General features: G+C 34.6%; 3 protein-coding genes across 8 annotated transcripts; 1 reads left to right on the forward strand and 2 right to left on the reverse strand.

Moving 5' to 3' along the window:
* Window positions 1-183: 183 nt before the first annotated feature.
* Window positions 184-6,861, reverse strand: LOC122567749 (molybdopterin synthase catalytic subunit). Of its 2 annotated transcripts, none has more exons than XM_043726684.1 (9): window positions 6,723-6,861; window positions 2,155-2,554; window positions 1,919-2,065; window positions 1,547-1,850; window positions 1,026-1,266; window positions 858-943; window positions 546-793; window positions 412-465; window positions 184-343 (listed from the first exon to the last, which is right to left on the reverse strand). In XM_043726684.1, the coding sequence occupies exons 3-9, from the start codon at window positions 2,057-2,059 to the stop codon at window positions 272-274; spliced, it is 1,146 nt and encodes a 381-aa protein (XP_043582619.1). In that variant the 5' UTR covers window positions 2,060-2,065; window positions 2,155-2,554; window positions 6,723-6,861; the 3' UTR covers window positions 184-271. The 2 variants fall into 2 exon arrangements, with proteins under 2 accessions (XP_043582619.1, XP_043582620.1); XM_043726685.1 differs by lacking the exon at window positions 6,723-6,861 and adding an exon at window positions 2,990-3,105.
* LOC122567747 (RNA-binding protein Nova-1) lies at window positions 6,024-24,425 on the forward strand. 5 transcript variants are annotated; one of them, XR_006316874.1, is made up of 7 exons: window positions 6,024-6,618; window positions 8,280-8,426; window positions 8,512-8,669; window positions 8,929-9,280; window positions 9,371-9,825; window positions 21,743-21,830; window positions 21,919-24,425. XR_006316874.1 is itself a non-coding variant. In XM_043726680.1 (6 exons), exons 1-6 carry the CDS (start codon window positions 6,501-6,503, stop codon window positions 21,746-21,748), a joined length of 1,236 nt encoding a protein of 411 aa, XP_043582615.1. In that variant the 5' UTR covers window positions 6,024-6,500; the 3' UTR covers window positions 21,749-24,425. The 5 variants fall into 5 exon arrangements, 4 of the variants coding, with proteins under 4 accessions (XP_043582615.1, XP_043582614.1, XP_043582611.1 ...); XM_043726680.1 differs by having other exon boundaries at window positions 21,743-24,425; XM_043726679.1 differs by lacking the exons at window positions 21,743-21,830; window positions 21,919-24,425 and adding an exon at window positions 9,896-10,037.
* On the reverse strand, window positions 13,210-26,409 carry LOC122567751 (probable maleylacetoacetate isomerase 2). The gene is made up of 5 exons (XM_043726688.1): window positions 26,227-26,409; window positions 25,830-25,881; window positions 25,595-25,743; window positions 25,198-25,402; window positions 13,210-25,119 (listed from the first exon to the last, which is right to left on the reverse strand). The coding sequence occupies exons 1-5, from the start codon at window positions 26,242-26,244 to the stop codon at window positions 24,890-24,892; spliced, it is 654 nt and encodes a 217-aa protein (XP_043582623.1). The 5' UTR covers window positions 26,245-26,409; the 3' UTR covers window positions 13,210-24,889.
* Between the last annotated feature and the right edge of the window lie 1,394 nt (window positions 26,410-27,803).

Here is a 27,803-nt window from a genome sequence, read left to right on the forward strand (position 1 = left end):
CATGCTCGAACAGAAGTTTCCACCTGATCGAAAAGTGTAGCCCCGCCTTTCGACCTGCCTGTACTTAAGGACTAGACATAGAATTTTGGTATATAATGTAATAGCGGAAATGTAATGATCTATAATATTGATTAATATTGGTCATTTGCTATATCATAACAATGAAAATGAAATTACTACAAATTTTCTATGCTTATGAAATATTATTTATTTTAAAAAATCTAGCTATGTATAAATAAGTGGTCAGTCTGTAACAATTTTTTATGACAGATCATTTCGCTCTTTTGGCATATTTGTCTTCTAATTCATGCAGTTTAGAATCAAGTTCTGCCATGGAATATGTCTGAAATGTTTTTTTATAATAAGTAGTTTTTGGAAATTAAATTATATGACTTAAAAGATATCACTTACCCTTTTCCTGACTGGTTTAAATGTTCCTTTAAGGTTGTTCATATCTTCTGCTTTCTGCAAACAATAATTAATGTTGGAGAATCAATAACGCTGAACGTTAAATCGAATTTAATAATATTTCATTAAACTTTTACCCAAAGATCCTTGTATTCGGGAGATATGCCCTCTAAGTATAATATTCGATCTTCGATATTTTTTAGTCTTTCATATACATCTTTGGGAACAGGTCGATTTATTCCAAGAATTTTTTCGGTGGTTGAGATTCTTTCATCCAACACGGACGAGTAATTATTATTTGTTTGAGTCGGTCCCGACATCGTAGCTTTATGTAAAGCATGTTGATCGACTGTTTGAGGTCCCCATGCATTCAGTACTCTATGTACTATAAAAATTTATGTTTAAATATTTCATCATTTATGTGTACAAGGATTACTACCTTAATCTACCTTTAACGTGACTTTTAGAATCTTTTCTCCTAATAAGAATGGCATCTACTCTCGCACATGAATTATCATTCTCATCATTTTGATCCCTACAATATAATATCGTTAAATTACAACTATCGTAAATCGTTTAGTATTACGTGTTTTTTCGTGAATGTCTTATTGACTAACCTTTGACAACAAAATTCTTGTACATTAACAATGTTTACTTGTTGACGTTTTCTTTCAATGAAAGATGATATTCTGTGATTCAGTTCAGCCGGGGTAGCACGAATCTGAACAAGATTTGGATCAATTATTACATCACCCTCTTCTTTTTCTACTTCTTCGCCATCATATTCTATTACAGTTTCTACTGTGTCATTTACTACTGTAATATTTCCCGATTCTTCTACATCAATCACATCATGAACTACACAAAAAACATAGCCACAAAATGGGTTAATGGTTGTAAAATCATAAAACTATGATTAACGATTTGTTAATATTCACATATATTTACTATAAAATCTTTTTCAAATTTTTTACCATTCTACAAAATATTACATGAATATAATATATATTAATTTTATATAACTGAATAGATACATTTAATTAATTAATTAATTAATTAATTGTACTCAATGATTTCTATATGTTACAATTCTCTGTCTTTCTATAAAATTAAGATATCGCATAAAAATATTATTTACTATTTGACCAGGTACACTCCTTATTTTCTTTCCATTGAACTTCTTGAGTATCATATACCTCTTTCTTCCAAATTGGAACTGATGCTTTCAATGAATTAATAGCATATTCAATAGCTTTTAATGATTCTTCCCTATGAGGAGAAGAAATAGCAATTACTACGCTTGCTTTGGATACTGGTACCTCCCCTAGGCGATGATATATAGCAATATGATAAACGTTCCATTTAGAACGAATTTTTGAACATATGTTTTTCATTTCTTTTAAAGCCATTGGTTCGTATGCTTCATACTCCAATCTTAAAACCTTGAAGTCATAAGTATATGAGTAAACATATCTTTACATTTGTAATTACAATTTCAATAGATAAATACCTTCTTATTATCAAAATTGTCACGAGTAATGCCAACAAAACTTGACACAGCCCCACAATTAGGAGCTGTTACTAAATCAATTATGTGTCCAACATTTAACTCTTCTTGTTGCAATTTGACGATATCTTTTGCGGTACTCATTCTAACCTAAAAATACCGCATTCATATTTTAAGACATTTTATTATTAATTCATAATGACGTATTAGCTGATTATCATATTAGAAACAAGACAAACCTCCACTAAGCGGTGGAATAACAGCAACTTCGTCTTTTTCTGAAAGTACTAGTGTTGTATCCGAAGCAACAAATTCTTCGTTCACTGCTAAGATTGATGTATCACGAATGCTTTCTAATTTAAATTGGCTTATTATTTTATCTAATAAGTTAACGTATGATAATTTTTGAGGAACGGTAATATAACATTCTTTTTTCCCCGTTAACTCTCTTGCTTTGGCAAAAAAATAAACCTTCACTTGTATTTCAGCAACACTGTCATCCATTACGAAGTACATGCACACAATAGCAGCGCAAACTCACAAAATACTTCAACATTTTTATCGCAAAACATATAATTATCCAGATATCGAATCAAGTTATGTAATTAAATAATCATTCAAAGATAATAGGTCCGTTATCTGAAACTCAGAACAAGGTTATATTTTTCTTGAACTGCATCATCTTGGACTACATTAATCAAACTAATGTCCATGTGTGTTGTGGAAAACATATTAACAAATTTTAATAATAAAATTAATAAAAGATTACGAATAAAAGTAAACAAACATCTAAACTGATATTGTTAAATGTTTTAATACTTCTTATAATAAATTACACACTTGACTGCGCTATAAGCATATAGTCTAAGCCATTCACTTTTAAGCGGTAGAATATAAAATAATTGAATTTGTAATTGTAGTCAAAATAAAAGCATATTTACGAATGCGAATTATCATTTTCGATATAAAAAAAAATGATATGACTCCCAAGTACACTATGCTTATATATATATATATTACAACTTCCAAAAAATTTGATAGAACGAAGGTATTCTATAGATCGACTTCAAGTACCTTGTATGATATTAAGGTCAACCGAGAAATGAGGTCAACGTAGCAAGGAATCGTACTGTTCCGCTTGCATAATATTCGATGCACAAAACCTAATACATATATTTGTTGGATTATTTCTACAACTCATATTTAGGGAATATGTTAATCAAGGATTACTTATTTTGTTGAATATTTTGTAAAAATTGTAATAATCTAAATATAATTGAGAGTTTCAGAATATGTGGAAATCTAATCTGCTAGTTATTAGAGATGAGAAACTTTATAGGATGCAGAAGTAGCTATTTTATAAGTAATGTATTAACAGCGGTGACGATGTGTCAGTAAGCAATAACCTTGGATAAGCATTTAAATGTATGCATCGCGCGTGCAGCACAATGTGCGCGCACGCTTAAGTATAGATGGACAGCCTGCTAACCCAAAGTCTAAAAGAGTGCAGGGATCTAGCTCATTCACTCGAGTTGCTGTGGAACAAGGACAATACATTAAAGGAACTTATTCCTTTAACAGTTAAGTAACGCTCCTAAGACTTACTTAAGCGTCACAATCGAAAATCACATAACATGATAAACCGGTTATAGCAATAGTTATACATATGTTTATTTAGAGATGCTACCTCATCCGAACGCTGGATATGTGACGTAATAAAGGGAAAAATTCCATGAGTGTTACTTAACGTGATCAGTTCTAAAGGATCAAACTTTTCAATTTTGGGGTAGAAAAATTATTATTGAAATTCTTTAATCAGTTTTTAGTAATTAACGTAATGAATAATGCAACCAAAAGAAATACACAATTAGATTCGCGCTTGGTAATGTAATTATGCATATAACAACGTAACTATTGTAATGTGTATTTCACGTAGAAGTTTAGAATGATTTAGTAGCGAAACATACGGTGTGTCGTATGAGAGAGAAGTGCAATCGAGCGAGGTCGTACAGTGATTATATATTGAGTAACGCTACTAGTGCTACTAGTCCCATCGCTCGAAAAATTCATGACAACATATGTGTTACATGCACCTACATAATTGGATCGGAGGGACAGTTGTGAGAGTCATACACGCGAACACAACAACCAACGTGTTCGCTCCTTCAGTTAAAGCAAATAGAAGAAGCCGAACAGGAGTATCACGAGAGACAGACAAATTTCATTTCATTTCATTTCTGATGATATAACAGATGATATAAAGATCCCGAAATGCAATCGTGTGCGCGCGTGTCCTAACGTAGTTTTGATTATCAGGTGAAGGTTTAAATAGTAGCCAGGAGCCACCTCGTGGCTTAAGAACAACATTTTCAAAGGAAGAAGAATACCGCGATTCACGAATTGTCGCTCTTGTCGTTTCAACGATGAGCTGATTCACAACTAGTAACAGCATTGCGACACGCGACTATGACTGAAAGCGTCTGTGTATATAGCATTGTTCACTCATGGATTTATACCATTAGTTTGTAATGCGAAATAAATTTTTATCTACGTATTTACGTATCGTCTGATATCGCTGCAACTTTGAACTTTGCCTCTCTTGATAATGAATCGTTTTAGTTGAAAAGAAAAAAGGGGATATGTATTTTTGGAAAGCAATTTTTTAAGGGGAATCGTTTTAGATACGATTTACAGTGTGCCAGCAATGCCGTTTCAGTCACATGTGCACGCAATCGGTATTAGAAAACAATACCCACGAGTTTCAACGATGACTGCATTGTTTCTGCCCATTGCAAAAAATCTATTATGGTATAATAGACGTTATTTTGATCATGCATATTGATAATATAATAACATTGTCAGTCTCTTCTGTTTTAATATATGTCGATAAAATATCGTGATTTTTTTTAAATTATTAATGTGGAATAATAACAAGAACAGTGATATTTTTTAATCGATTATTTTTGCAAATTATTTACTCAAATCTCTACCGCGAAATTTAAAATAACATGAATTATATTTTTGAACACGCAATTCATTACAAACCCATAGGGCACACTATCTTCGTTGTTTTCTTAGATAAGACTCTGAAAAGTACCTCTTTCTTCAGACCTTAACTATATTAACGGATAAGAATATTATTAACGAACAGATGCACGTACATTACGTACACGTGTACGTGATATATCCTATGATTTCACTTTCAAAGAAAAATGGCTGTTTCCCTTTCGACTGACTAGATGTAACGGATGCCATTATTTCCATATCTCAAAGTCAATGGCTGTTTCGACGAACAGAAAGTTAGTTTCGAAGGTATGCGACGGTATACATCGAATTCAATTCATCATCAAAATTCATAAATATTCTCAATAATTAATCCATATTTGAATAATAAATCGAATCATCATGCGATACCATACTAGTATCTACATTCGTTGATAAAAATTGATCTAAACATCATGCATGATCGTGATAAGCGACTATGATCGTAGTTTTGAAATCATCGCTAGGAAATCAAATGCATCTTATTCACTTGCACATGAACTATGATGTCATACTGCAGTGCGCACCAACAAGATTAACGTCCTTGACAGGAAAAATATTTTTATGATATAGACGGTTTTCTCTTAATAGGAACAATATCTTTTAAAATAGCGGATTAAATACATGAAATTCAAATTAGTACCGTTTACGACATCCTCGCATTACTTATAGATACATACGATAAATGCAACATGCCACGGTAAGTCGCAACTGTAACTGTATGATGGTTAGCAGTAAAATCAATCGATAGCGATTCGTTCAGCTAACTCTGATTCACGGTAGATCGGTCGTGATACGTATTAGAAACCATTAACTCGCTTGCGACGAAATGTTAAATCGGTCAGATGAGTTTATAAAGGTGGGAAAGAAATGCAATAAATTATGTAATATAATGTTAGATTGTTATTATCAACAGAAAAAACGAAGTTAAATCAACGAGACTACCCTTTGAAATTAATAAAAAGTATAAAGTGAGAGACGAGCGTATAAATGCGTGTTTGTCGTAACGATGGAATTTTTGGTTAAAAGATGGAAGAGTATATGCATGAATGCATAAGGGCCCGAAATAAGACGCCCCTGGTGTACATTGAACAGTACGTTCCTGCAGAACGGAGCCCGCGAGGGCTAGTTAGAAGAAGAGAGTCTAACTGGTGATCCGAAGTGGTACAAGAGCGAGGGAGACAGAGAGAGCGAGAGAGGAACGCGAGGGCCGAGGCACACACCATCGAGTATCAACCAGCTGGTTGGCAAGGCAGCCGCGAGCAGTCGCCAGTGAGACGCGGTACCCCGCGAGGGCTTTCGTCGTTTGTTCGTTCGTCTATACGTGTGTCTATATGTCCGTCATCTCCCTTCCGCTTAAACCTATCGTGGTCGTGCGTACGTTCATTCGTTCGTCCGGTCCGTGTGTGGTGCGTCTCCCTTCGCTTGCTTTGAACGACACTTGCCACCGGTCGCGACTATCGTCTCTGTGTCAAAGTACATCTCTCTCTTACTCTACCTCTCTCTCCTCGTTTCTCTTGGCGTGCCCGACCGAAAAGACAAGATGGCTGCCGACTCAGGAATGGAGACGTGTCCCTCCCCGGAGATTGCAGACTCCAGGAAGCGGCCGCTTGATTGTGACGCGGAAAATGGCGCGACGAAGAGGTCTCATTATGGATCAGGTATTTTAATTGCGCGTTGTCAATCATTTTTATCGACTGTCGCGGTCTAAGCTTCCCTACGCACCTTCACCAATCTTCCTATACATACGATAAAGTACACTCACAATGATTTTCTCTCTCCTTCTCTCTCTTTCTCTCGCTCTCTCTTTTTTTCACTGTTCTCTCTCTTGCCTGCGATGCTCTTTACTCTCTCGCACGCCTTTGACAATCTTGTCGCTGGTGCTGCTGTTGACATAGCGATCGCTCGCTACGACCGTTCCCTTTCGTTTCCCACTTCGAAGCCTGGCGAACGTGTACACGGAGGCGAGAACGCGAACACGGTGCACCGCACAGCGGTTCGCGCATCCTCTCGTGCCACGTCTCCTTCTCTTTTTCCGTCTCTCATCTCCCCTATTTTCCCTATTTCTTCGCTATTTCCTTGCCTCGTATCGTAAGCGCCAATTCACGCAACACCTGTAACGGTGTTTTTACGCGTTGACGGTCATTTTATTATCGTCAACGTCACCATTGTCATTGTCGTTTTCGTCTTCGTTGTCGCCTCTCCCCTCCACCCTCCCCCCTATCACCGTAATCGTCAACATTGTCCTTATTTTCCTGTTCGTCTTCCTTATCGTTTTTGTCGTCGTCGACGTTGTCGTTGTGGCTGTCTCTGCTGTCATTGTGGCCGTCATCGTCGTCATTATTCCTGCGTGGGCTGTTGTGCCTGTGAACGTCGTTAATGGAGAATCGCTGCTGCGGTGGCTGTCGATCACGGTCCGTGACTCTGCAACTTCGTCCCTGTCGCGCCCGTTTCATCGGACGTGCAACCGCTAAGTTCGCGGCAAGACTCGCTGGAAGTGACCTACACCTTGTTCCATCCGTACGCATATTGTGTACCTTTTCTCTGGCGTATTCTCGTAGTGCAGTGCCGCCGTTGTCGCGAAAGCGGCGTACTAAGGAACGCGCCTGCTACCCGTTGAGTGGCAGTTACTAGGATGTGGCGTATCGGTGAGTTGTCAGGCACACCGTTCCGCTGCCGAGGTTGCGGGTCAAGGTCGATGCGAACCGAGTGAGCGCACAGGGCTTCCATCTGTCAAACAGCTGTTTGCCTTCAACGCATCAAAACTTTGTGTCTTTCCGCATTGCACTTCCCTATCCTTCGTCCACCGATTACCCGACACTTTTTCGTGACTCGTGCTGCGTGCTCGTTGATTTGGTCTCCCTGCGCTCGCGTGCCCGTGAGTACGCATGATTTCGCGTTCCACCGATTTAGGAACCAATCAAAAGTCACAAGTTTGAACGCCAATCACAGAATAATTTGTTAGTTTGGTGAAAAACGTTTCAAAGTCGCACGAGAGCTACCTTTAGCTTTCAAGTTCAATATTGATGTTTCACTTTCGTTCAATTTATCTTTTAATGAATTAGAAATTACTGTGATTTCCGTAAAAAAATTTGAAGTGCTTTCAATGTGTATATGTTTTGTAAAGACTGTGTTAAATTTGTATTTTTTTCTAACTGTTTATGCTATTGTAATAAATATCATTTCTTACTGAATTCAATGTTTTGAAAATTGTAACTTTTCACCTTTTGTACTCTGTTACGTACTAATTTATAATTCATGTGTCTTCATATCATCTGTCGTCCGATTAATGTAATAATTTCTTTTTTTTTTTATTTTATAGGAGGAGATGGAACATATCACCTCAAAGTATTGGTCCCTGGCGTGGCTGCTGGAGCAATCATTGGGAAAGGAGGGGATACGATTGCCCAATTACAAAAAGATACAGGAGCCAGGGTCAAGATGTCTAAATCCCACGATTTCTACCCAGGTAGACTGAAAATATTCCCTTATACTGTATTTGTTAGTACAAGGTGGTATGACAGTCTTTGCATACAATTTTATGCGATGTACAGGAACAACAGAAAGAGTGTGTTTAATTACGGGTAGTTTAGAAGCTATAATGGCAGTTATGGACTTTATTATGGATAAAATTCGTGAGAAACCGGATCTCACATTAAAGACAACCGTTGACTTTGAATCAGGGAAGACTACTGCAGAGAGGGACAAACAGGTAAAAAGCTTTGTTTACATACATATATGCTTTTTATGTATGCTTAGTATACCAGAATATTTATACACGTACATTTGTCAGATGTTAAACAAATATTGTGTTATTGAATTTGTTTTTGTTAATAGTGACCTACTTATTAATTGCTTTCATATTAATTAGAAATGCACAACCAAAAGTGCTCTTATCATATATCTATTGATTGCAATAAGGAAAGCTAACATTTTTTTATTTACATGTAATGTTTAATATAATATTTTAGGTAAAAATTTTGGTACCTAACAGCACTGCAGGCATGATAATAGGTAAAGCTGGAAATTACATTAAACAAATAAAAGAAGAATGTGGCTCGTATGTTCAAATAAGTCAGAAGGCAAAAGATGTGTCCTTGCAAGAAAGATGTATAACGGTAATTGGAGAGAAAGAGAATAACCGTAACGCATTAATGATGATATTAGCGAAAGTGGCAGATGATCCGCATAGTGGAACATGTCCAAATGTTAGTTATGCCGATGTTAGTGGTCCTGTAGCTAATTACAATCCCACAGGCAGTCCTTATGCTCAAGCACCTACAAGCACTCCCACGTATACTTCTACGGCTGGCATCAATACAGGTAAGATTTCTAGTAACATAAAAAACGTGTAATATAGTTACAGGATTAAGGTATGATAGTTAATAAATTGTGACTTACGTTTGTTCACAGTGAGTCTCTTGAATGGTGCTGGATTAAGCTTGAACTTGAATTTAGGAGCTGCAATTACAGCAGGTACAGCACCAGTGACAACGCAATTGTTGGAACATATAAAATTAAATTTACGAACGGCAGGTTTTTCGGAACCTGCTGCTAGCGAAATTTTGTCTGCTATCGCTACACTTGCTAAATATAATCTTCTCGGAATGGGAATCGGGATGCCTTCTAGTATGGGTTACCTTGGAAATCCCATGGATAGCACTACAACAGCAAATGGTTCGAATAACAATGGCGGCGTATTTGGGCCAATTGGAACAGTTCCTGCTCTTGGATCTACGTCCCCCACACCACGTAATACACTTGACAGATACGAGCCTTTTGATCCATTCAGACAAAACAACACAGCTGCCAGTGCTATTCATCTAAACAACAATTCGTTTGGCCTTGGCACTAACCAGTTATCACTTGTAAGTAAGAGTCCTACACAGGTAGACGCCAACAACAAGGAGACCAAGAAAGTAGACATAGAAATTGCAGAGGTTATAGTGGGAGCTATTCTGGGACCCGGTGGTCGTGCCCTCATTGAGATTCAGCACCTAAGTGGCGCCAACATACAAATCTCTAAGAAGGGCATGTTCGCTCCTGGTACCAGGAACCGCATAGTGACTATCACGGGTTATCCTAATGCAATCGGCACTGCTCAATATTTAATTGAGCAGAGGATCAGTGAAGAGGAAGCAAAACGAGCACGTCAGAATGCCCTCGCCAATATGATCCATTGATTTCAAGTACAGCACTTTTGTTCATCCCCATTATTGAGCTCCGTTATTCATCTTTTCACATCTTGAGGTGATGCTGCGGTAGCTCTCTCTTCCCTTCTTGAAACACTCGTCCACTACCACCTACCACCCGTTGTCATCTATCGCTACATCACTATAGCGCTTGCATTGTCACATCACTGTTCATGCATCCATCATGATTCGTCAACATTTATCTATCTTTTAAGATTATTATGATATATAAATATTATATGTTAAATGATAACTACTACAATTGTTCTGTGATACACCACGTTACGGGACTTTATCACAAATAATACACGTACCACATCAGAGTTACATAATATATCTAGTTGTATGGTATAGGATATTGAAAGAAGGCATGATGAAATTATGATTACATTAGAAACGAAATGGCACAACTTGGCCATAGTTGTTCTTGGAAGGTCAAGACGACAATGTTACATGGGTAATTGTTTCGTTTCATAAAAATAAATCTATTTTTTTTTTTTGTATAGGAGCATAATCTTAGTACTAATATGAAAGATATTTTTAGTTAGAACGTCATACAGAACTCACAAATTGAATGACTTCGATCTGAGGAATTAGTATTTTGATGTGTATCGTGCAGATCAAATTATATTCATTTCCATAAAATGATGTTGCAAATTATTGTATTGAACTGTTCCTTGAGCTATGAAATGATTAGGCCGATTGAATGATTAACATGCTATATGAGCAAGTTTTCTTGAGTACAGAGTAATACCTTGGCAAAACCAAAGATCTTACATATGTAAAGCAGAAATAACTTGGCTGGAGGATAAATATACATACAAAGGGAGAGCTATTCTATGTATAAACATATATTTATATATTTACAATGCTGGCTGGTCCAGTTAAATGAATAACATAATACTTTATTGCCAAGTTTTATTCTGAATCCCAAAGTCTTTATTTCTCAAAATCTTCATCAAATTATATCTTATAGTATTTAGATTAATGTACCCAGAAGTATATAAACATCAAGTCTCATTCTTCCTTACTCATACCTTAGGAACAGAGGATTCATTATACTAGGATGCTAAGATAAGAATTACTCGATTCATCGCTGAATCAAAAAGATCCTCTCATGTAATATTCTGGTATGGTTGACACGCGTTGTACATTAAAACTTTTGTCTAATTATTTTTAGTTTCAAGGTATATCAGTTGAATACAATTTGAGTTAATGATATATATTTCATGACACTTTGCAAAGCAAAAGCTGTGACATAGAAATTTGTTTTTGTCATTCCTTTATATTATAGCAGCATGAGTATAATTATTTTTGTCATGTAGAGATATTTATATTTATATACATTTGTTTTCAATAGTTTAATCGTGAAATATTTTTTGAGCAAAATATTCCATTCGTTAGTGCTTTCAATTCTTTTCTATGCAATGATTAATGTATTCTGATGAAAATACAGCAAATTAAGGTTTCTACATACATGCATACATACATATATACATACATACATACATACGTACGTACAGTTTTACGTAAAAAGTGTCTGTCGTGGTCAGCAGTCATGTCATACATCCTTGGGTTCTGTATGATACTGCTTTATGTGGAATTCTATTTAAGACAACCAAATCTTTGACAGATTTTTAACAACTGCACTTTGACACTGAATCAAATCTTTAGATAGGGAATGGATTTTAGCTAGAAACTTCGTTTATGTTGATAATAATTATCAATATTATAAACAAAAGAGCAAACAGCTTATATTTCATTGCTAGATAAGAAAGAGGATACAGCATCTACTAATAACAGACGTTTCAAATCATTGTTTTTTGGGGGGGGGTAGGTATTAGGAAAGGGTGATATAAGGGATAGGCAGTAATCAATAATGGGTTTAGTTAAAGTATCTGAAAAAGTTAACTGTAGCGTCAAATGAAATATATAAGTGTACATGAGTACAATTCATAGCTGGAGACGCTGGCTCACCGCTCTTTAAAAATAACTTGTATATTCATAAATATCGCATAACATGAGTAATAATATATTACACACAGAGAGAAAAAGAGTAAATATATATATTATATATTATATTATATATATAATATATATATGTATATAAAAGATGCATCTATATATACATGAAAAGTTCGAATTAGATTATTAAATAAAAGAGAATTCATATTATCTAAAATATAAATGACATATATGTGTATATTTATATGTATATATGTATACACATATATATTCTATATATATATACATATATAAATATAATATATAAAAGATATAATATAAGTAATGAAATGATATTATAAACATTGTTGACAAAATATTTGCGTCCGCGTACGTAAAACATGATTTTATGTTTATTCATAAATTGTATGTGAACTATTGATTAAACTTCACTGTGTTGCCCAAATACATTGAGAAAGAAGTCACAGATACGATAAAAATGCAAACTATCGTTAGATTGCTGTAGATAGATCTATTTGAAAAAAAAAAACTTTAATAGAACATGTTACGAACGTCACGTGTACCATTAACTTAATTTATAAATCATTTTATTTTAATATAGCCATTGTGCTATTAATATTAGTGGCAGCATAATATTTCTCTATTGCATCCGTATATGCAGTACTTTTTCTTCGCTAATTATACGTATCATCACATTAGATCTATCATTGGCGGTTTCTTAATTTTATCCTATCGTCACTTTCTCTCTATCTCTATTTTATAATTCACACTTTTTCTGACTGCCGGTAGGCAGGTGTGTTCCAATTGATTTGGACAGGCCAAGATTTTCAAAGGAAAACAGATTTTATACCATTTTCATTTACACACATCGATTCGTACTTTTGTCATTTATGATTCTCATACGATTATTCGTACTAACGTACTATCTAAATCTAGTATTGCAGTGAACTTGTACAAGTAGACGAAGGAAACAAATTTTTCATTCGATTTTCGTCACAAGAATGTTGATATATTTTGTGCTTGTTACAAGTAACATCGATATTATTACAGTGAAGTGAAATAGACTTTTGTCACATAGAATATTTCTTCTGTAACTTTTCTTTTTCTTTTTTTTTTTCCTTTTTTTATGTGTAGCATATATAAGCAACAAAACACGATGGATGATTGTATTCTGGTTATCACGTTTAAAAAAAACGAAAACATGCTTCTTGATCATTTGAATAATCCATTACTAAAATTACAATGTTTCTAATATTATCGGTTACATCGGAGAATAATCCTTATAAAGGTTCCTTATGTCATTTCCTGTAATCGAAATCAAACAGCAATTATCATTTTCCGATTGGAACAGAGTCCGTACGTATGTCAAACTTGTAATATGCACATTAACGAAAAGAAACGGAAGGAGATGTAGGAAGAATAAGAACGTGTAAGTAAATCTCTTTCAAGTAAATCTCTATGACAAACAACTTGTAGGTAGCACGGGATAATTAGATTAGGTTACGGTTTTTCTCAGTAAACACATTCCTTAGTAGAACAGATTATGTATAAGAAGGATAGCTGTGGTTGAATTGAATGAAAGAGAGAAAAGAAGGGAAAATAATTGGGTGAGAGGGAGATAGATGTTTATCAGCTGCCAGTACGTGAAAATTGCCACGATACGTTGATGTATGTAGTGTGTAAAATCATAGAATTTATTTGTGCAGGGAAAAGTAGCTCGATGGCGAATAACGATTCATCAGCAAGGAGAAACGAGATGACGGATCAGTTTTATTCTACATGATAAAAAGATGATGTCGATGTTAAATGTTCAATTCTATGAGGATCGCATGTCGCAATATCCATTTTCCAATGTTATCGCTTGGAACGTTTGATAAGAAAGGAAAAAAAAAAAAGAACTAACTCACTCTCCTTGCAGCATCGGTAAGAAACGAAGCGGTAAACATATTACAAGTTATAGTGATCAGCCAGTTTACTATTAGTATTTCCTTTAGCGGTTTATATACATCTCTCTGTACAATATTAGTATTTTATAAATATCGTAAATGTTACGGGGCTACGGTTCGCATGTGTTCATCGGTTTAGAAGACGTATAACGTAATAGGGAAAGAAATTAAAATCGTTCGATACATTGAATCGTAACTGTTAACGATCGATGCAGAAAATTCCATAGAGATGAACGTCCAACGGGGAAGAACGATCGTTCCTATACGTTTCTTCTGGATTGTTTCACGTTTACAGATACCTTTCTAGGGTTCACCTTTATACCGTTGCATATTATTGCGTTAAATTTTATTGTTCGCGTGTTGGACGATTGTTGCTTGAAATAACGATACGAAAATACCTCCATGCAATGTGGCAAAAAGAAAAAAAAAAAAAAAAGAAAGAACAGTATTGGTTGGCCAGTCTATGTTACCTACGAGTTGTTTAACGAGAGGACGTCGTTAGAGTAATTAAGCCGGCAGTCGCCACACATTTAGGAGAATCTTATTTCATATGACGCTTTGTTTTGTACAGTTTGAGATATATTTCATCCGATCATTCTCTAGGTAATGAAAAAAAAAAAAAAAGTTAATGATAATAAACATGGTAAACCACGGCGCCAGAGAATGGTTGTTGAGCGCCGTGGATAGTTGTACACGATTACTAAGTATAGATGTGTAGGTAGTGTCTTAAATCTCTTGTAAAAGTCGTCATTACAGGTTCAACGTTTTAATCAATAATCGATCGATAAAAGGACAAAAAAAAAAATATTTACAGAAATGGATAAAAAATGTATAATTATACTCTCGCACGTGGAGACGTAGTGTAGTAATCAGGGAAACTGTAGGAATTGCATTGACCCGCCTCAATTCTAATATGAATTATTGTTACAGTAATTATAACTGAATTTGACACACGTCGCCACGATGGTGTGGCTTGCGTGTCACGTTACTTGGCTGTGTGTGCTAGGCTACATTGTAATTCATGTTCCATCATCCATCACTCCACTCGCACAGACTCCATTTACCTGTACAGAACGGAAATAAATAGCGGAGGGGGGAGGGGGAGGGGGGGACAAATAAATTAAAAAGGGGGGATTAAAGGAAGAGAGTAACGATGATTTATCATTAAATACATATGTAAATTAATATTCCGATAACGAATGAAAGGGAAAGAAGGAAGGAACGAAAGATGGAACGAGGGATCGGTACATATTTGATAGCAGAGAAAACAAAAACGAGAAAATTCTTTCGCACGACATTTACACACTCCACCCAATCACTTTAGTGCCATATTGATATCCCATCAGCCACACTTGTTGACGTTTTGACGGTAGAACGTGTTGTTAAAGATGTGTATATTCTGCGATTATGCAGGCTGTTTTGAATAAAGTCGGAATACGTTTATTTCTCATTACGCATATATTAAATCGTTACAAAGTATTATGAAACACACCTGTATATGCTTATTTAGTTTCTGCAGTGTACAAAGAATCGTTTTACAGCTGTCGAGGGATTTTAATGTTGATTATCACGATGACGAGATAGAGCTTATATATATATATATATATATATCTATACAATATATATATGCGTATATATTGTGTCGATCTATACGTATTGATTGAAAACTCTAAGTTCGAACTTCTTATTTTATAAAATAATATATGCATATTGTACGAGGAATTACAAATTTTGTAAAAAATGCAACAGTTTCTTGAACAGCAGCAATGCGTTTCGTTTGGAAATTGTTCTTGTTGTTGTCAAATCAGAGAGAAAGCTGACTTTCTTTTCTCCTATTGTCGGTCTGCACTTGATGTTAGATTCGATACGTTCGGTGTTGAAACGAGTAGAACAAAAGTGAAGAGTTATCGGACGAAAAAAGTCCTTTGTACAAGATATTTTCGTAGCACAAATCGCTTTTCTTTCCAGTCTTTCGAGCCATTGTTTGTAAAGAAGAAACGTTGCATTTGCACTCCTTAAGAATGTTATATTCTCGGAAGGTTCTTTTACTGCCACTTTTCGCGATCGTTCGCCATAATCAAAGGTTCAAACGATAGAGCAAATTAACAATAGTCGAGGGGAAGTATAAAGGATTGATGTAAAATGTAACGTTACATTAAGAAGTATTAATACGGTAAGAGGATACGATAATAGATGTCGAAGAATTGGTAAAAAAATGAAACGGCGAGGATGAAGAAATAATAATGATAATAATCGATTGCATTGCATTGATCGACAATATAGCAAAATTAATTATTTATAGATAGAGAGAACAAAGATTAACGAGCTTTATCAACAATTGATGACATAAACGAATTGTCTTAACTTGTTCTTCGTCGGATGTTTCCATTTTAAACGCTGTTGTACGTGAAATTTTTAACTGCTGTGTACTGCACAACATTTGAACAACATCTGCAACGTAGATTGGTTCACTGGATAGTTTTCTTTTTTCTTTCCTTTTTTCATTTTCGTTGAAGCTTCGCTTTTTGTTTTTTCTCTTTCTCTTTCTTCTTCTTTCTTTTATTGTTTCAATTCGCCGAACTTAAAATTTCACGATACACCTGCATTGCAATTCCCTTAAACGAGCAGAATAAGGAAAGAGTATAGAACACACACACACAAAAAAAAAAAAAGAAAACAATACAAAGCGGATAAAAAGAAAATAACAAAGTGGCTGTAAATATTTTATATATATAAAAAGAAAAAGATATATATAGAGAAAGAGAGAGATCTATCTATTATAGGGGTACGCGTGGAATTAAACGAAAAGAGGCTTTTATTTTTGTCTAAAAAATAAAAGATGGACGATAATCGAATATAGCGAGACGAGAATTATAATTGGACAAGTTCAAAGAAAAGATAAAATATCCTGACATTAGTCGATTCTAGTGCATAGTATTTACCGATAAAGTATTAAATATCGCGCCCATCGACACGTAATACAAATTTCGATCGTTCAGCCCGCACTGTGTCTTCTTCTGCGTAAATCGAGCAGATGCTAAATTCGCAGATCTCCGATATCGTCGTACAATTGAAAGATACGCCACTTACGAAGCGAAGCAAAAAGGCAAAAGAAGAAAAAGGAAAGGAACAAAAGAAAAGTGAAGCTTTCTCTCCGCGTACATAGAAAAAGAAAAGAACAGAATGAGACGAGCCTCGTTAGTGTATTCAAAATAGCAATGCATACCGATAACTAAATCTCTAAAAAAAAAAAAAAAAAAAAAAAAAAAAAAAAAAAAAAAAAAAAAAAAAAAAAAAAAAAAAAAAAAAAAAAAAAAAAAAGAAGAAGAATCTTCTCATCGCGGATGGCCGAATGTCTGAGAAATAGAGAAGAAAAGAAAAAAAAAATATATGATTCAGAATATCTAGACGCAGAGCGAATAGAACCGAGGAAGAATTTATTCGACAGATAAACTATTTAAAGAATGAGTAGAAGAAAAAAGATATAAATAACTAAATAAAGGATAAAGAGAAAAAGAGCGAACAGTGGGGGGGGGGGAACTTAATAAGAGAGCATATTTAAACGACTAGAAGATTCGTTAACGTGTAATTAAGAGGGTTGTACAAATGTGTATGTAATGTTATTTTATTGGAGGTGAGACTTAGAGTTAGACTGTTAATACACGGTATATTATTTTGGGTAAGCATATGTAAAGAAACAGATTAAAAAAAAAAAAAATAACGAAGAATAATAACGAAGAACTTGGATGAGAATCGTTATTGTTGAGGTAGAAGTAGCACATAGCAGCTCGGGGATTATAATGATGATGAGGATGAAGAAAAAAAAAACTATTAAGTACCTTGTTGAATATAAGTAGATTAATAATCGCTAAGTCGCGAAGAAAAAAAAAAAATAGTGCACCGCGATGGTGCATGTGTGCACATTCATGTTCATTAACGACTTGTTGTCATTATACACACACGCACACGTATACATACATACATACGTACATACATTACATACACACAGAGAGACACACATACCCATATACATATATGCATACACGTACAGAGGAACATCGTACACTTGTATAACGCGAAATGTTGCATGCCTATACACGCAAAAGAAAGATTTAAACAAAACGAAAAAAAAAATATGAAAATATATAATAGAGGGTTTCACGCGAAACGCAGTGCCGCGCGTTGTGCTTTACCTTTCTAAGGATCGTATCCGAATTACGATGCCGGTTACATTAGATGAAATAAATAGCATTATCTTCCACGAATATTTCGAATTTCAAGAGCAGCTGGCTGCGAAAGAGGTACCATAGTAGAGATTCGTTCGTCACTGATGGAACACGATCACAAGTATTGTACCTTACATTCCTTTGGCTATAAAGTAATAGTAAGAACACGACGACCGTGTGCCTCGTGCGTTTCATATATCGCGATCACCGAGAAATAAACGAGATAGATGGGCGAGGCGGAAGCTGGGGAAAAGAGAAGAAGAAAATACGGCTAAATTCGGCATTCGATCGATCGATGATAATCAAAAAAAAAAAAAAAAAAAAAAAGAAGGAAGAAAAGAAAGATCCATTTCGATTCGATACGTGGCGCGCTTTGATCGACTTTAATTTAATTGACGCACGTATTACACGGTCGATCATACGTTTTGTTTCGTTTTTTTTTCTTGTTTGTTCATTTCGTCAGGATATATATTAAAAAGAGGAAACGGTGCATAAAAAGAGCAGCGAACGAAATTGTATTTTTTAATATATATCTGTATGTATATATGTATATGTATATATTGCGAGAACTCGCCTGCTAGAAAAAGGGTATTGCGGTTCAGCTTCGAAAGTTCGCGACAAACTATAGTTAAATCTAACTATCGCAAGAAAAAGAGAGAATCTCTATTATTATTATTATTATTATTATTATTATTATTATTATTATTATGAAAGAGTATAGCGTGTTCTCTTGAGATGAAAGATTATATATATATACACCTGTGTATATGTATAGACATATATATATATATACATATATATACATACCGATTGGCGAGTAAAACTCTCTGAACGGATAAGAAAAAAAAAAAAAAGAAGAAGAAGAAGAAGATAAGAGAAACTATAATAGGGCTGTTAATTATTGAGAATCATCTAAGCGATATATTAGAAAAGGGATATGCACGTGTTTGGATACGTGTGTCGATGCGCATCGATTGTCCGTGAAAATGGATCGTATAAATCAACGATCCATTTGTAACATTGTTCTGTCACGGTCTTTTTCCAAGAAAAAGAGACGAAAGTATACAAGCAAACGAAAATAATAGGGGAATATCGCGTGGTAGCTCTGCATAAGATAGTTCGGAAAAGAACGACAGGAAACTAAGCATACGATAAGACACTTGTCCCTTGTGTTTTACGACTCCCTTCAAAACAAACGATTGTTATATTGTATCGAGCACAAAAAGCTGCGTTACTTTTTTCTATAATGTTACGTTCAATTGTATTTTCGCGAGAGGAAACGATTCTTTAACTTCGATTCTCACCTCGGATTTGAACGTTTTAAAAACGCTCCGCTTTTTCGACGTTTTACCGAACGAGAAGCGATTTCGCATTTTCGATCTCGTTACGCCGATATAAACGAGTTAATTTGAAAACTGAACGAGCAAGCGAAAGTTGCGCCGATTAATCGTCGAGCTTTTCTCCACTCGAGTCGATAGAGAGGAGTGTTTTTCCTTGTTTTCCCTATCGACGCGACGAGAATCCACTCGACATTCTTTTTTAATATTCTCCAATATTCTTGTCGATATTCCTTTCGATATCCAAAGAAATGATTTTAATCTGACGATTAACGTGATTATTCGAGGCAAAATTCGAACGACCAATCAACAATCGGGAAAAATCAAAATGAATCCGAGATGTGCGGATCGATAAACGCGACGACAAGCGAGCATGCATCACACGGCTTGTAAGCCTGAACACGAGAAAGAAGACAAAAATAGGTCTTTGTTTTTTTGATCGACGACGCGAAAATGATTACGTTTTTATTTGATAATTTTTGCTTGTTATTAAAAGTTTACGTAGGGTATACCCGAAACCGTGACCTCTTGGGCACCACACTATGATTGTTATTGATGAAGTATATATTATACTATATATACATATATATATATTTTATATATGTATATATAATTAGTTCACAGCATTTGAATTTACTCTAAATAATTACTTTACACTCTAATCACATTTATTTGCATCCATAAATTGTTATTCTTTCATCATCAGAGTTATTCCATTGAATGTTAAATAATTATAAATATTAAACATAATATATTAACTATTTTCACTCATGAGAAAGCATCGTTACCTGTATGACAAGTGACCATAAGAGCATAATAAACAATCGCTCATTAAATGCATTCTGTTGTTCTTCATTTCATGACCTGGCCACACACGTTCCATCCATCTACTCCATCGATCCATCCATCTGTCCATTCAGTGTCGCTGTATGATCGTCATACGCATTCTCTTGTCGTTTTTTTTTTTCTATCTCTTTCATTCACCAAAGACTGTTTCTCCGAGTATATATCGCAGAATCTTCTACCGTAAAGGAAGAAAAAAAAAAAAGAAAAAAAAGAAACGTTCCTCGTCGATGGAACGTCTTTTCTTTTCCTCTTTCTCTCTTTATCTATTTACCGTTTCGTTTCCGATAACGGTGTCCAAATGAATCCTGTGCAATTGTAATTTTGTCGAAATTAGGAAGGTTCCCAATCGATTGATCGCGACACGTTCGTACTTTATTCGCGCGTCCCCCGTCTGACCGGACACGGTCCCGCTCCACTTATGACTTACGACGAAGCCTTCCAAATTTTGATAGAAAGCTCACGAGAGATGAAAACACGCACTTCATTAAGTGGTAGCATGCGTACCTGTAAATACGATAATGTACAATTTACAATTTTACGCGTCTAGTCTGTAAGTTCTTTTATATGTACATACACGAACGGGAGAAACAGGAAAAACAAATGCGTTTGTATATGCGATGTCAAGTTCACGTGCATGTCTTGCCTCTGGTTTACTCCCGCGTTTCGTCACGGTGAACCGCGCGTTAAACCGGAGGAACGTGCGAGTAATTCCGTAGGTAGGATATTTTCGAAGGATATATCGAACGACGAAGAAGCGCAGACATACCGTTACACTCGGATTAATATTTAATGTTATCGTCGTTCTATTGTACTCGTTCTAGCTATGTGCCGGTTCTATCGCGAACTTTGTTGTTGCTGTTGTTCTTGTTAAACGTATCTCACGTTCGGAATAGCATATCATTCGGAATATATATGGCACTAAAGGAACCGACGAGATCGGTTACCGTTGCATTTCGTCAGCGTACAAAATTCGGCGTACAAAACAGAGAAACCCGTGCTGTTCTAACTAGTCAGTATAGATAAGGGAATGTATTTTTTTACACCATTGATTTGTAATAAAGATATTGAAAACGAAAGAAAATTAATCCAGTTCAGACAGAGGAGATACGAGAGCGCTTGTGTTATTCGAAAAAAAAAAAAAAAAAAAAAAAAAAAGAAAAGAAAAGGAGAACAAAGCGATATCGATGAAACCTTTGTGAAGCGGATCGACGTTTTTCCTTTTAGTTTCACGCTTCTAGCTGTTGCTCAGTTATTTTGCTAAACTCTGTTTCAGTTTTAAATTTCCGTCTACCGATTACGTTTGGAGTAACTCGCGGTGGGACGATTCGATCGTGATTATGCGAAATATCTTCTGTTGCCGGGTAAGTTGTGTATCCTATTTTTCCCCTCCCCCTTTCGTTTTCTTTGTATTCATCCCCTTTTTCTTTTCTCTGTTTGTTTTTGTTTTAGAGCGCGGTGATTTCATTGCGTTAATAAACATCAACCATACTGGCTACAGTCAAAACGTATTTTTTATTCGAATGATAAGTGCACATTCACAAATGTATTTATAGTTTGTTGACAGCGTTTTTTTCGTTTTTTAGCTTCGCATCTACAAATTAATATACATACACTATGACACAGAATTTATTATTCCTCATAAGCAGTGAACGTACATAATTCATTTTCACTTACAAAATATCTATGCGTATCGTACCGGTGATTCTTTTCTTACTTAAGTTTTCATTAAGTATCGTTTGCATCCGTTATTATAATACATACACGCATTTGCTCCTACAAAGTTTCTTCACGCATCCTTTTACAAATGTGTACGCTGCTCTACCTAACTAAACTCTACTTAGGACCATCAGTAAAATGAACTCCTAATCTGGTTCGACCATTATTGCCCTTAGTTTGTCCGACTATACAGTGATACTATGTTGCGCACTTCCCTTCTTTTTCCTGTTAATTTGCTTGTAAAACAAATGTTCACTGATTCGTTATTACCGTTAGTATTCTAATTATTATTATAATTATCATTATTATTACGTACTTTCCTGCTTCGGGCTCTCACATGTTCGCGAACAAGCTAATAGTGAAAAAGCGCTAAAAGTATAGTTATCGGCCTCCCGAATTAAAAAGAAAAAGTACCAGTCCCCAGAGAAATGGAGAATTCATTTCTACCGCATCGAACACGAAAAAGATCATCGTTGGATGCAATAATATTTGTACACTAACTTCGCGAATTTTCCTCCTGCGTTACCTCGAGCCAAATAATGTAGCTCGATGGTTTTTTTCTCTTTCTCTCTAAACATTTTTCATAAAAATTATCCATTTCTCTTGCTGCGATATTTTATTATTACAAGAGTAACAAATATCACGAGAGTTACAAAGAAAAGTTAGGCTCTCTTCCTCGCTATCGCGATACTTCGTTAATGTCCACTAGCATCTTACGTCGCATTGATCGAAGTGTTCCATGATACATGCCTCGATAATAGAGAGATCGACGAAGAAGTAAAAATCTTTTTTGTGCGATTACGCTCGAAGGGCACCACTTGTTTGCATCCTTTCCTTATGCGTGCTCTATAAACTTTGTAATATATGACATGCGATATATTCGTCGACACGGTATGAACAGCCATCTCGAAAATATGGCTGAAACGGTTTTCCGCATGTGACATTCCAATTTTTGTTGTATAAAAATTATATACATATGTTATTATCTAATCACACGTTTGCATAATGCACATATCTAAATACCAAGTGTATGTTGCGTCTTTCTCCTCCTTTACGTTAGAATATAAATTATAAACTATCTCTATGTACGTGATAGACGGTTGCATGACAGAAGCATGCAAACAAACGTTCCCCCAACCCCCTCCCGTTCTTACATAATACGGTATTCTCTTAAACACTGCGAATTACCAACTTTATGCCATCGTACGATTTCTTTATAAATCAAGGATAATTTTTACTTCCGTAGAAAGTAATGGCAAGAAGGAACCCGGCAATAAGGAACAATGCCGAAGTTATTGTTTGTCACGCGATTCTGTTTCGCCTTGTTCGACTTTTGTTCGTGTGACCGTTGTTGTACAGTAAACGTATCGTCTGTGTATAAAACTACAAAATATATGAAAGTTATACAATATAGGTGATACAATAAAAAATGTATCTCTATATAAAGATTACACTTTGCAGGAAAATATAGCGTAAAGTTCCAAAGGGTGCTCAATATTGAAACGTAAAAATATCCTACGAAATTTCTATTTAATTATTGTTTTCTATCAATTTGATAGAGTTGAGTAAAAAATCATTTTTGAATGATTTTAAAATGTAATTTCTTTCCCATGGAATGCTGAAAAGAACGATTCTATCTTAATAATAATACACACGTGACGAGCTTGTGCGACATATTAAAATCGAGCACACCTTCCTATTTTTTAACATTAAAAAAATATGTAAAATCGAAATTACCTCATCTCTACTATTTGAAAATGTTCACTTATGGACTGACATAGTACGGAGCAAAATGAAACATACTCAAGGTAAAGCTTTAGAAAAAGGAATTTGATTTGTACTTTTCATTCCTCGATATTATTACGGAGTTTGAGCAGATTGCATTCCCTTATTACACGTTTCCTCTTTATTTCTTTGTTTATTCAATGTGTATGTATGTGAGTATGTGTACCTGCGATGTTAAATCTGCTACTTTATACTCGGTAAAGAATTTCAAGTTATATTTAATATTATTTAATAGCAACACTTCTCCTTAATCTAAGTAAGCTAAAAGTAACTAAAAAATTACATTATTGTAAGTGTATAAAAAGTAAACTTTTGATTTCAGACAACAGAACCTATTTTTAATAGGTCAGTACGTTTTACAAAGTAATTGTAAGTACTGTAAGAAGACGAATTTTGTTAATTTTGATTCCGTGTATATAGAAACCAATGAAAAAATATAACAAAAATAAAAACAGGCCAACATTCTTATCCTCTGATTAAGTACAGAAATGGTACAGTGCGTTTTTTCATCCGAAAAAGATATCATATCACGGAATTCGGTTTTACAAACAACTGAAAATCATCATAGAGTTCGATACTCTACGTTACACTGTTTACCATTTCGGTACCTAAAGGTAGTTCATAAGTGATAAAAGGTGTATACCTCTACTAAACAAAAGAATTTAATCCTAAAAAACGGTTAAAAAATAGTTGTATTCGCAAATTTCAATTCGCTAATTTACAACGTATGGTATTAAAAATTAATTAATATACAACACTAAGGCGTATATTATTATCATTTTAACATAATTATATGCTAATATCTTTTTTAAAAATCAAGTTGCATCACCTTTTGCCACTACAGAACTACAACATATTGGACCACTCCCTTCCTATTTCTAATAAATTAGAAGAGGAAGAGGGTGGTCTGCCTTGCTTGCTACTTGGTTGCCTCTGGTGGGCAATCAGGCTGATTGTTTGGATGAGCAGCGGTAAAGGCTGGGTGATTCTCTAAATGACGATCTACCCTTAAAATCGTTGGGAAAGGTCGTAGGTCAACGAGAAACCTCCTTGCATTAAATATCTGTGGTATTAAGCAACAGTCTGCTAATGTGATTTCATCACCTACGCAGTACTTCCCTGCACTGGATGACAATAATTTTTCTACAGCTGAAACATAATAATCTTGGTCACATCTATGCCAATGTACAGGTGAGCTCAAACTTTTTTTCCTATTTCTTAACATACCTGTTAAACCTCTAGTAATCCAGTGTTGTGCCCATTCCTTCTTGCGTTCTTCTCCAACATAAATCAACACGACTAAATTTTGCAAGGGCTGTATACCACTAGCAATAACCTCGCAAATTTCTCTGACTCTTGCTCGTTTAACTGGATCTGCAGGCATTAAAGGTCGGTGTGGTCTGGTTTCTTCCAGGTATTGCAAGATATTTAACTAGAATAAAAAATTTTCGATACTTAGTACATTGTCATTGTATAACAAAGAAATATGCATAAATGTTTATATACTTGTAGCAGCATATGAGCTAGAGGATAATTCGAATTATGTTGTTGTTTTGCCTCGCAGTATCAACATCATTAGGACATACATGATGTAATAATAAATAAATTTACAGATAATACTTACAGATTCTATTAATGTGTGATTGTCAATATGAAGTGCAGGCACCTGCTCCATTGGATTGATCTCACGGAATTCATTAGAATGTTGTTCTCCACCACTTTTTATCAAGCTAACTGGTTTTATGTCATAGGGGATTTCTTTTAAATTCAATGCTGTTAAAAAGTACATGTGACTGCTTGTATAAATACGAAAAATTTACTTATCTTAAGAAAAAAAAAAAAAATGCTTTTTTAGTTACCAATTCGTACTCTCCACGAGCAAGAACTCCGCCAATATGAGTAGAGTACTGGCTAAAAGTGAAAAAAGGAATTAAATTAAAATAATGTATACTCCGATACATTTTGCGATGTTTACTGATTTCAAGCGGCACGTTGATGAAGGTCTATATTGGTTCACCTGAGACCGGCCGAGTAAAAGCAGATTCAAATCAAGAACATTTCTTTCTTACGGTGAGAAATTGTTAATGATTCAAATAATAGAGGAAAAATTAAATTCTAACAACGCAGATTTCGTACGGACTTTTGTTCGCTGCTTGAACCGCAATGATCTCATCGCAAATAAAAGGGTTGATAATAAAAGCAAGAGCTCTATATAACAATGTCGGATTGAATGCATTAGAATGTTAATATGCTTACCTTTCCCATGACGGACATCTCGTCGGGCTTTGATGGACGGATTCGCCTACTTAATGATCTCTGCCCGATTACTCGAGACGACGCTGTGACTCGCGAATCTCTTCGAAATTATTCGGTATCCGTTCAACGCGCGAAATTACTCCTCCCTCCCCTTTTATTCGATTGCCAGACATCCCATTCCACTGTCTCATTCCAGTCTGGGGTTCACACAACCAATCACATCCCACTTTCCGATAGGAACCAGTGCTGTACGATAGGAAAAACCTTCAAGGTTGACGTATCCATAAATTCATACAGATTTATATGTATGCTAAGCATCGTTTCACATCCTAACTATTTTAGTAGAAATTATTTTATTTTAATCTGTATATACAAACATATAGTTCGTGATTTTCCAATTATCGCTTTGCTTAATCGCTTTGTATCTAATGTAAAATATATTAATAATTAAAAACGTATTTATATTTTTATATCTTCGCTAATAAAGGTGAAGGTAAACAGTGACGCGTTTAATAATTAGAAATTATAATTTTGTTTCGATATCGTATGCCTATCTACTACATATATGTATATTAATAAGAATACAAAGATTAAGACATAGGAATGGAAATTTACTCCAATGTAAAAGCATGAGAATTGTCCATAATAATGAAATAAAAGATTTTAGATAATTCCTTTTTTTACAGCTTATTTTTGTAATAGTTTTTAATTTTTATACTTATTTTAACGATATTCGTGATTTTTGTTGAATAACAATTGTTCAAATATAGAATATAGGAAGTAATAAAATTACATGGAAATATCTTATATTGTTATAAAGTTGAAATTTAATAATATCGTAAATATTGATGTAATTAAAAGTTAAATTAAATTTTTACAAGAATTAAAGTATAGAATATGTCGATTTGTAACAATTCCGATTCCTGCTTATGCTGTGCGTTTACAATCCATTTTCGTGTTTCATAATGATAATTTATATAACATAGTAGGATGTTAATAATATGATCGTAAAATTTAAATATCGAAAAATATTATACAATTATATTATACAATTATTATACAATTATTATATACAAATTTACTTTTAAAAATAACGTTTTATAGGATTACTTATTCTTACTAAAACAATTGTATATACGTGACTTTCGAAGAAAGGCTATATATAATAAGAGGTTAGACGACGACAGTTACTCATAAAGTAAGGTTTCACTTTTTTAGATTAAGTTCGCTATATTTTCGAATAATTTCATTTCTTTTATATATAACCATAATTATTACAGACGCTAAAATATGTTGAAGTACTTTCTATACAAAATAAAGAAAGCACTACCAACTGAAAGGGCTACGCGAATTCGAACACTTCTCGCCACAGTATATGCATTTTCTGCATGGAATTTGATTATACTTACATTCTATTATTCGATTCAGAACGAAATACCTAATACTCCAGAATCCAGTACGTATTACAAATTTAACAATTTCAATTATATTTTCAACGTACATTGCTGCACACATATACTACATTCAATAAATTTGAAATCTTTGCAGAAGAAAAATTCGTGAAGAAAATGAAAGCG

The sequence above is a fragment of the Bombus pyrosoma genome, linkage group LG5 (assembly GCF_014825855.1).
Source record: "Bombus pyrosoma isolate SC7728 linkage group LG5, ASM1482585v1, whole genome shotgun sequence".
Lineage (NCBI taxonomy): Eukaryota > Metazoa > Arthropoda > Insecta > Hymenoptera > Apidae > Bombus > Bombus pyrosoma.

Excerpts from the sequence above, each read along its gene's own strand:
- LOC122567749 (XM_043726684.1), bottom strand. The coding sequence starts at position 2,059 with ATGAGTACCGCAAAAGATATCGTCAAATTGCAACAAGAAGAGTTAAAT. Across the intron at positions 944-1,025 it reads CAAGAATTTTGTTGTCAAAG|GGATCAAAATGATGAGAATG; the intron begins GTTAGTCAATAA and ends ATTATATTGTAG. Across the intron at positions 344-411 it reads TTAAACCAGTCAGGAAAAGG|ACATATTCCATGGCAGAACT; the intron begins GTAAGTGATATC and ends AAAACATTTCAG.
- LOC122567751 (XM_043726688.1), bottom strand. Across the intron at positions 25,403-25,594 it reads ATCACACATTAATAGAATCT|TTAAATATCTTGCAATACCT; the intron begins GTAAGTATTATC and ends TTTTTATTCTAG. Across the intron at positions 25,120-25,197 it reads GATTACTAGAGGTTTAACAG|CTGTAGAAAAATTATTGTCA; the intron begins GTATGTTAAGAA and ends ATTATGTTTCAG.
- LOC122567747 (XM_043726676.1), top strand. The coding sequence starts at position 6,501 with ATGGCTGCCGACTCAGGAATGGAGACGTGTCCCTCCCCGGAGATTGCA. Across the intron at positions 6,619-8,279 it reads GAGGTCTCATTATGGATCAG|GAGGAGATGGAACATATCAC; the intron begins GTATTTTAATTG and ends TTTATTTTATAG. Across the intron at positions 9,281-9,370 it reads TACGGCTGGCATCAATACAG|TGAGTCTCTTGAATGGTGCT; the intron begins GTAAGATTTCTA and ends GTTTGTTCACAG.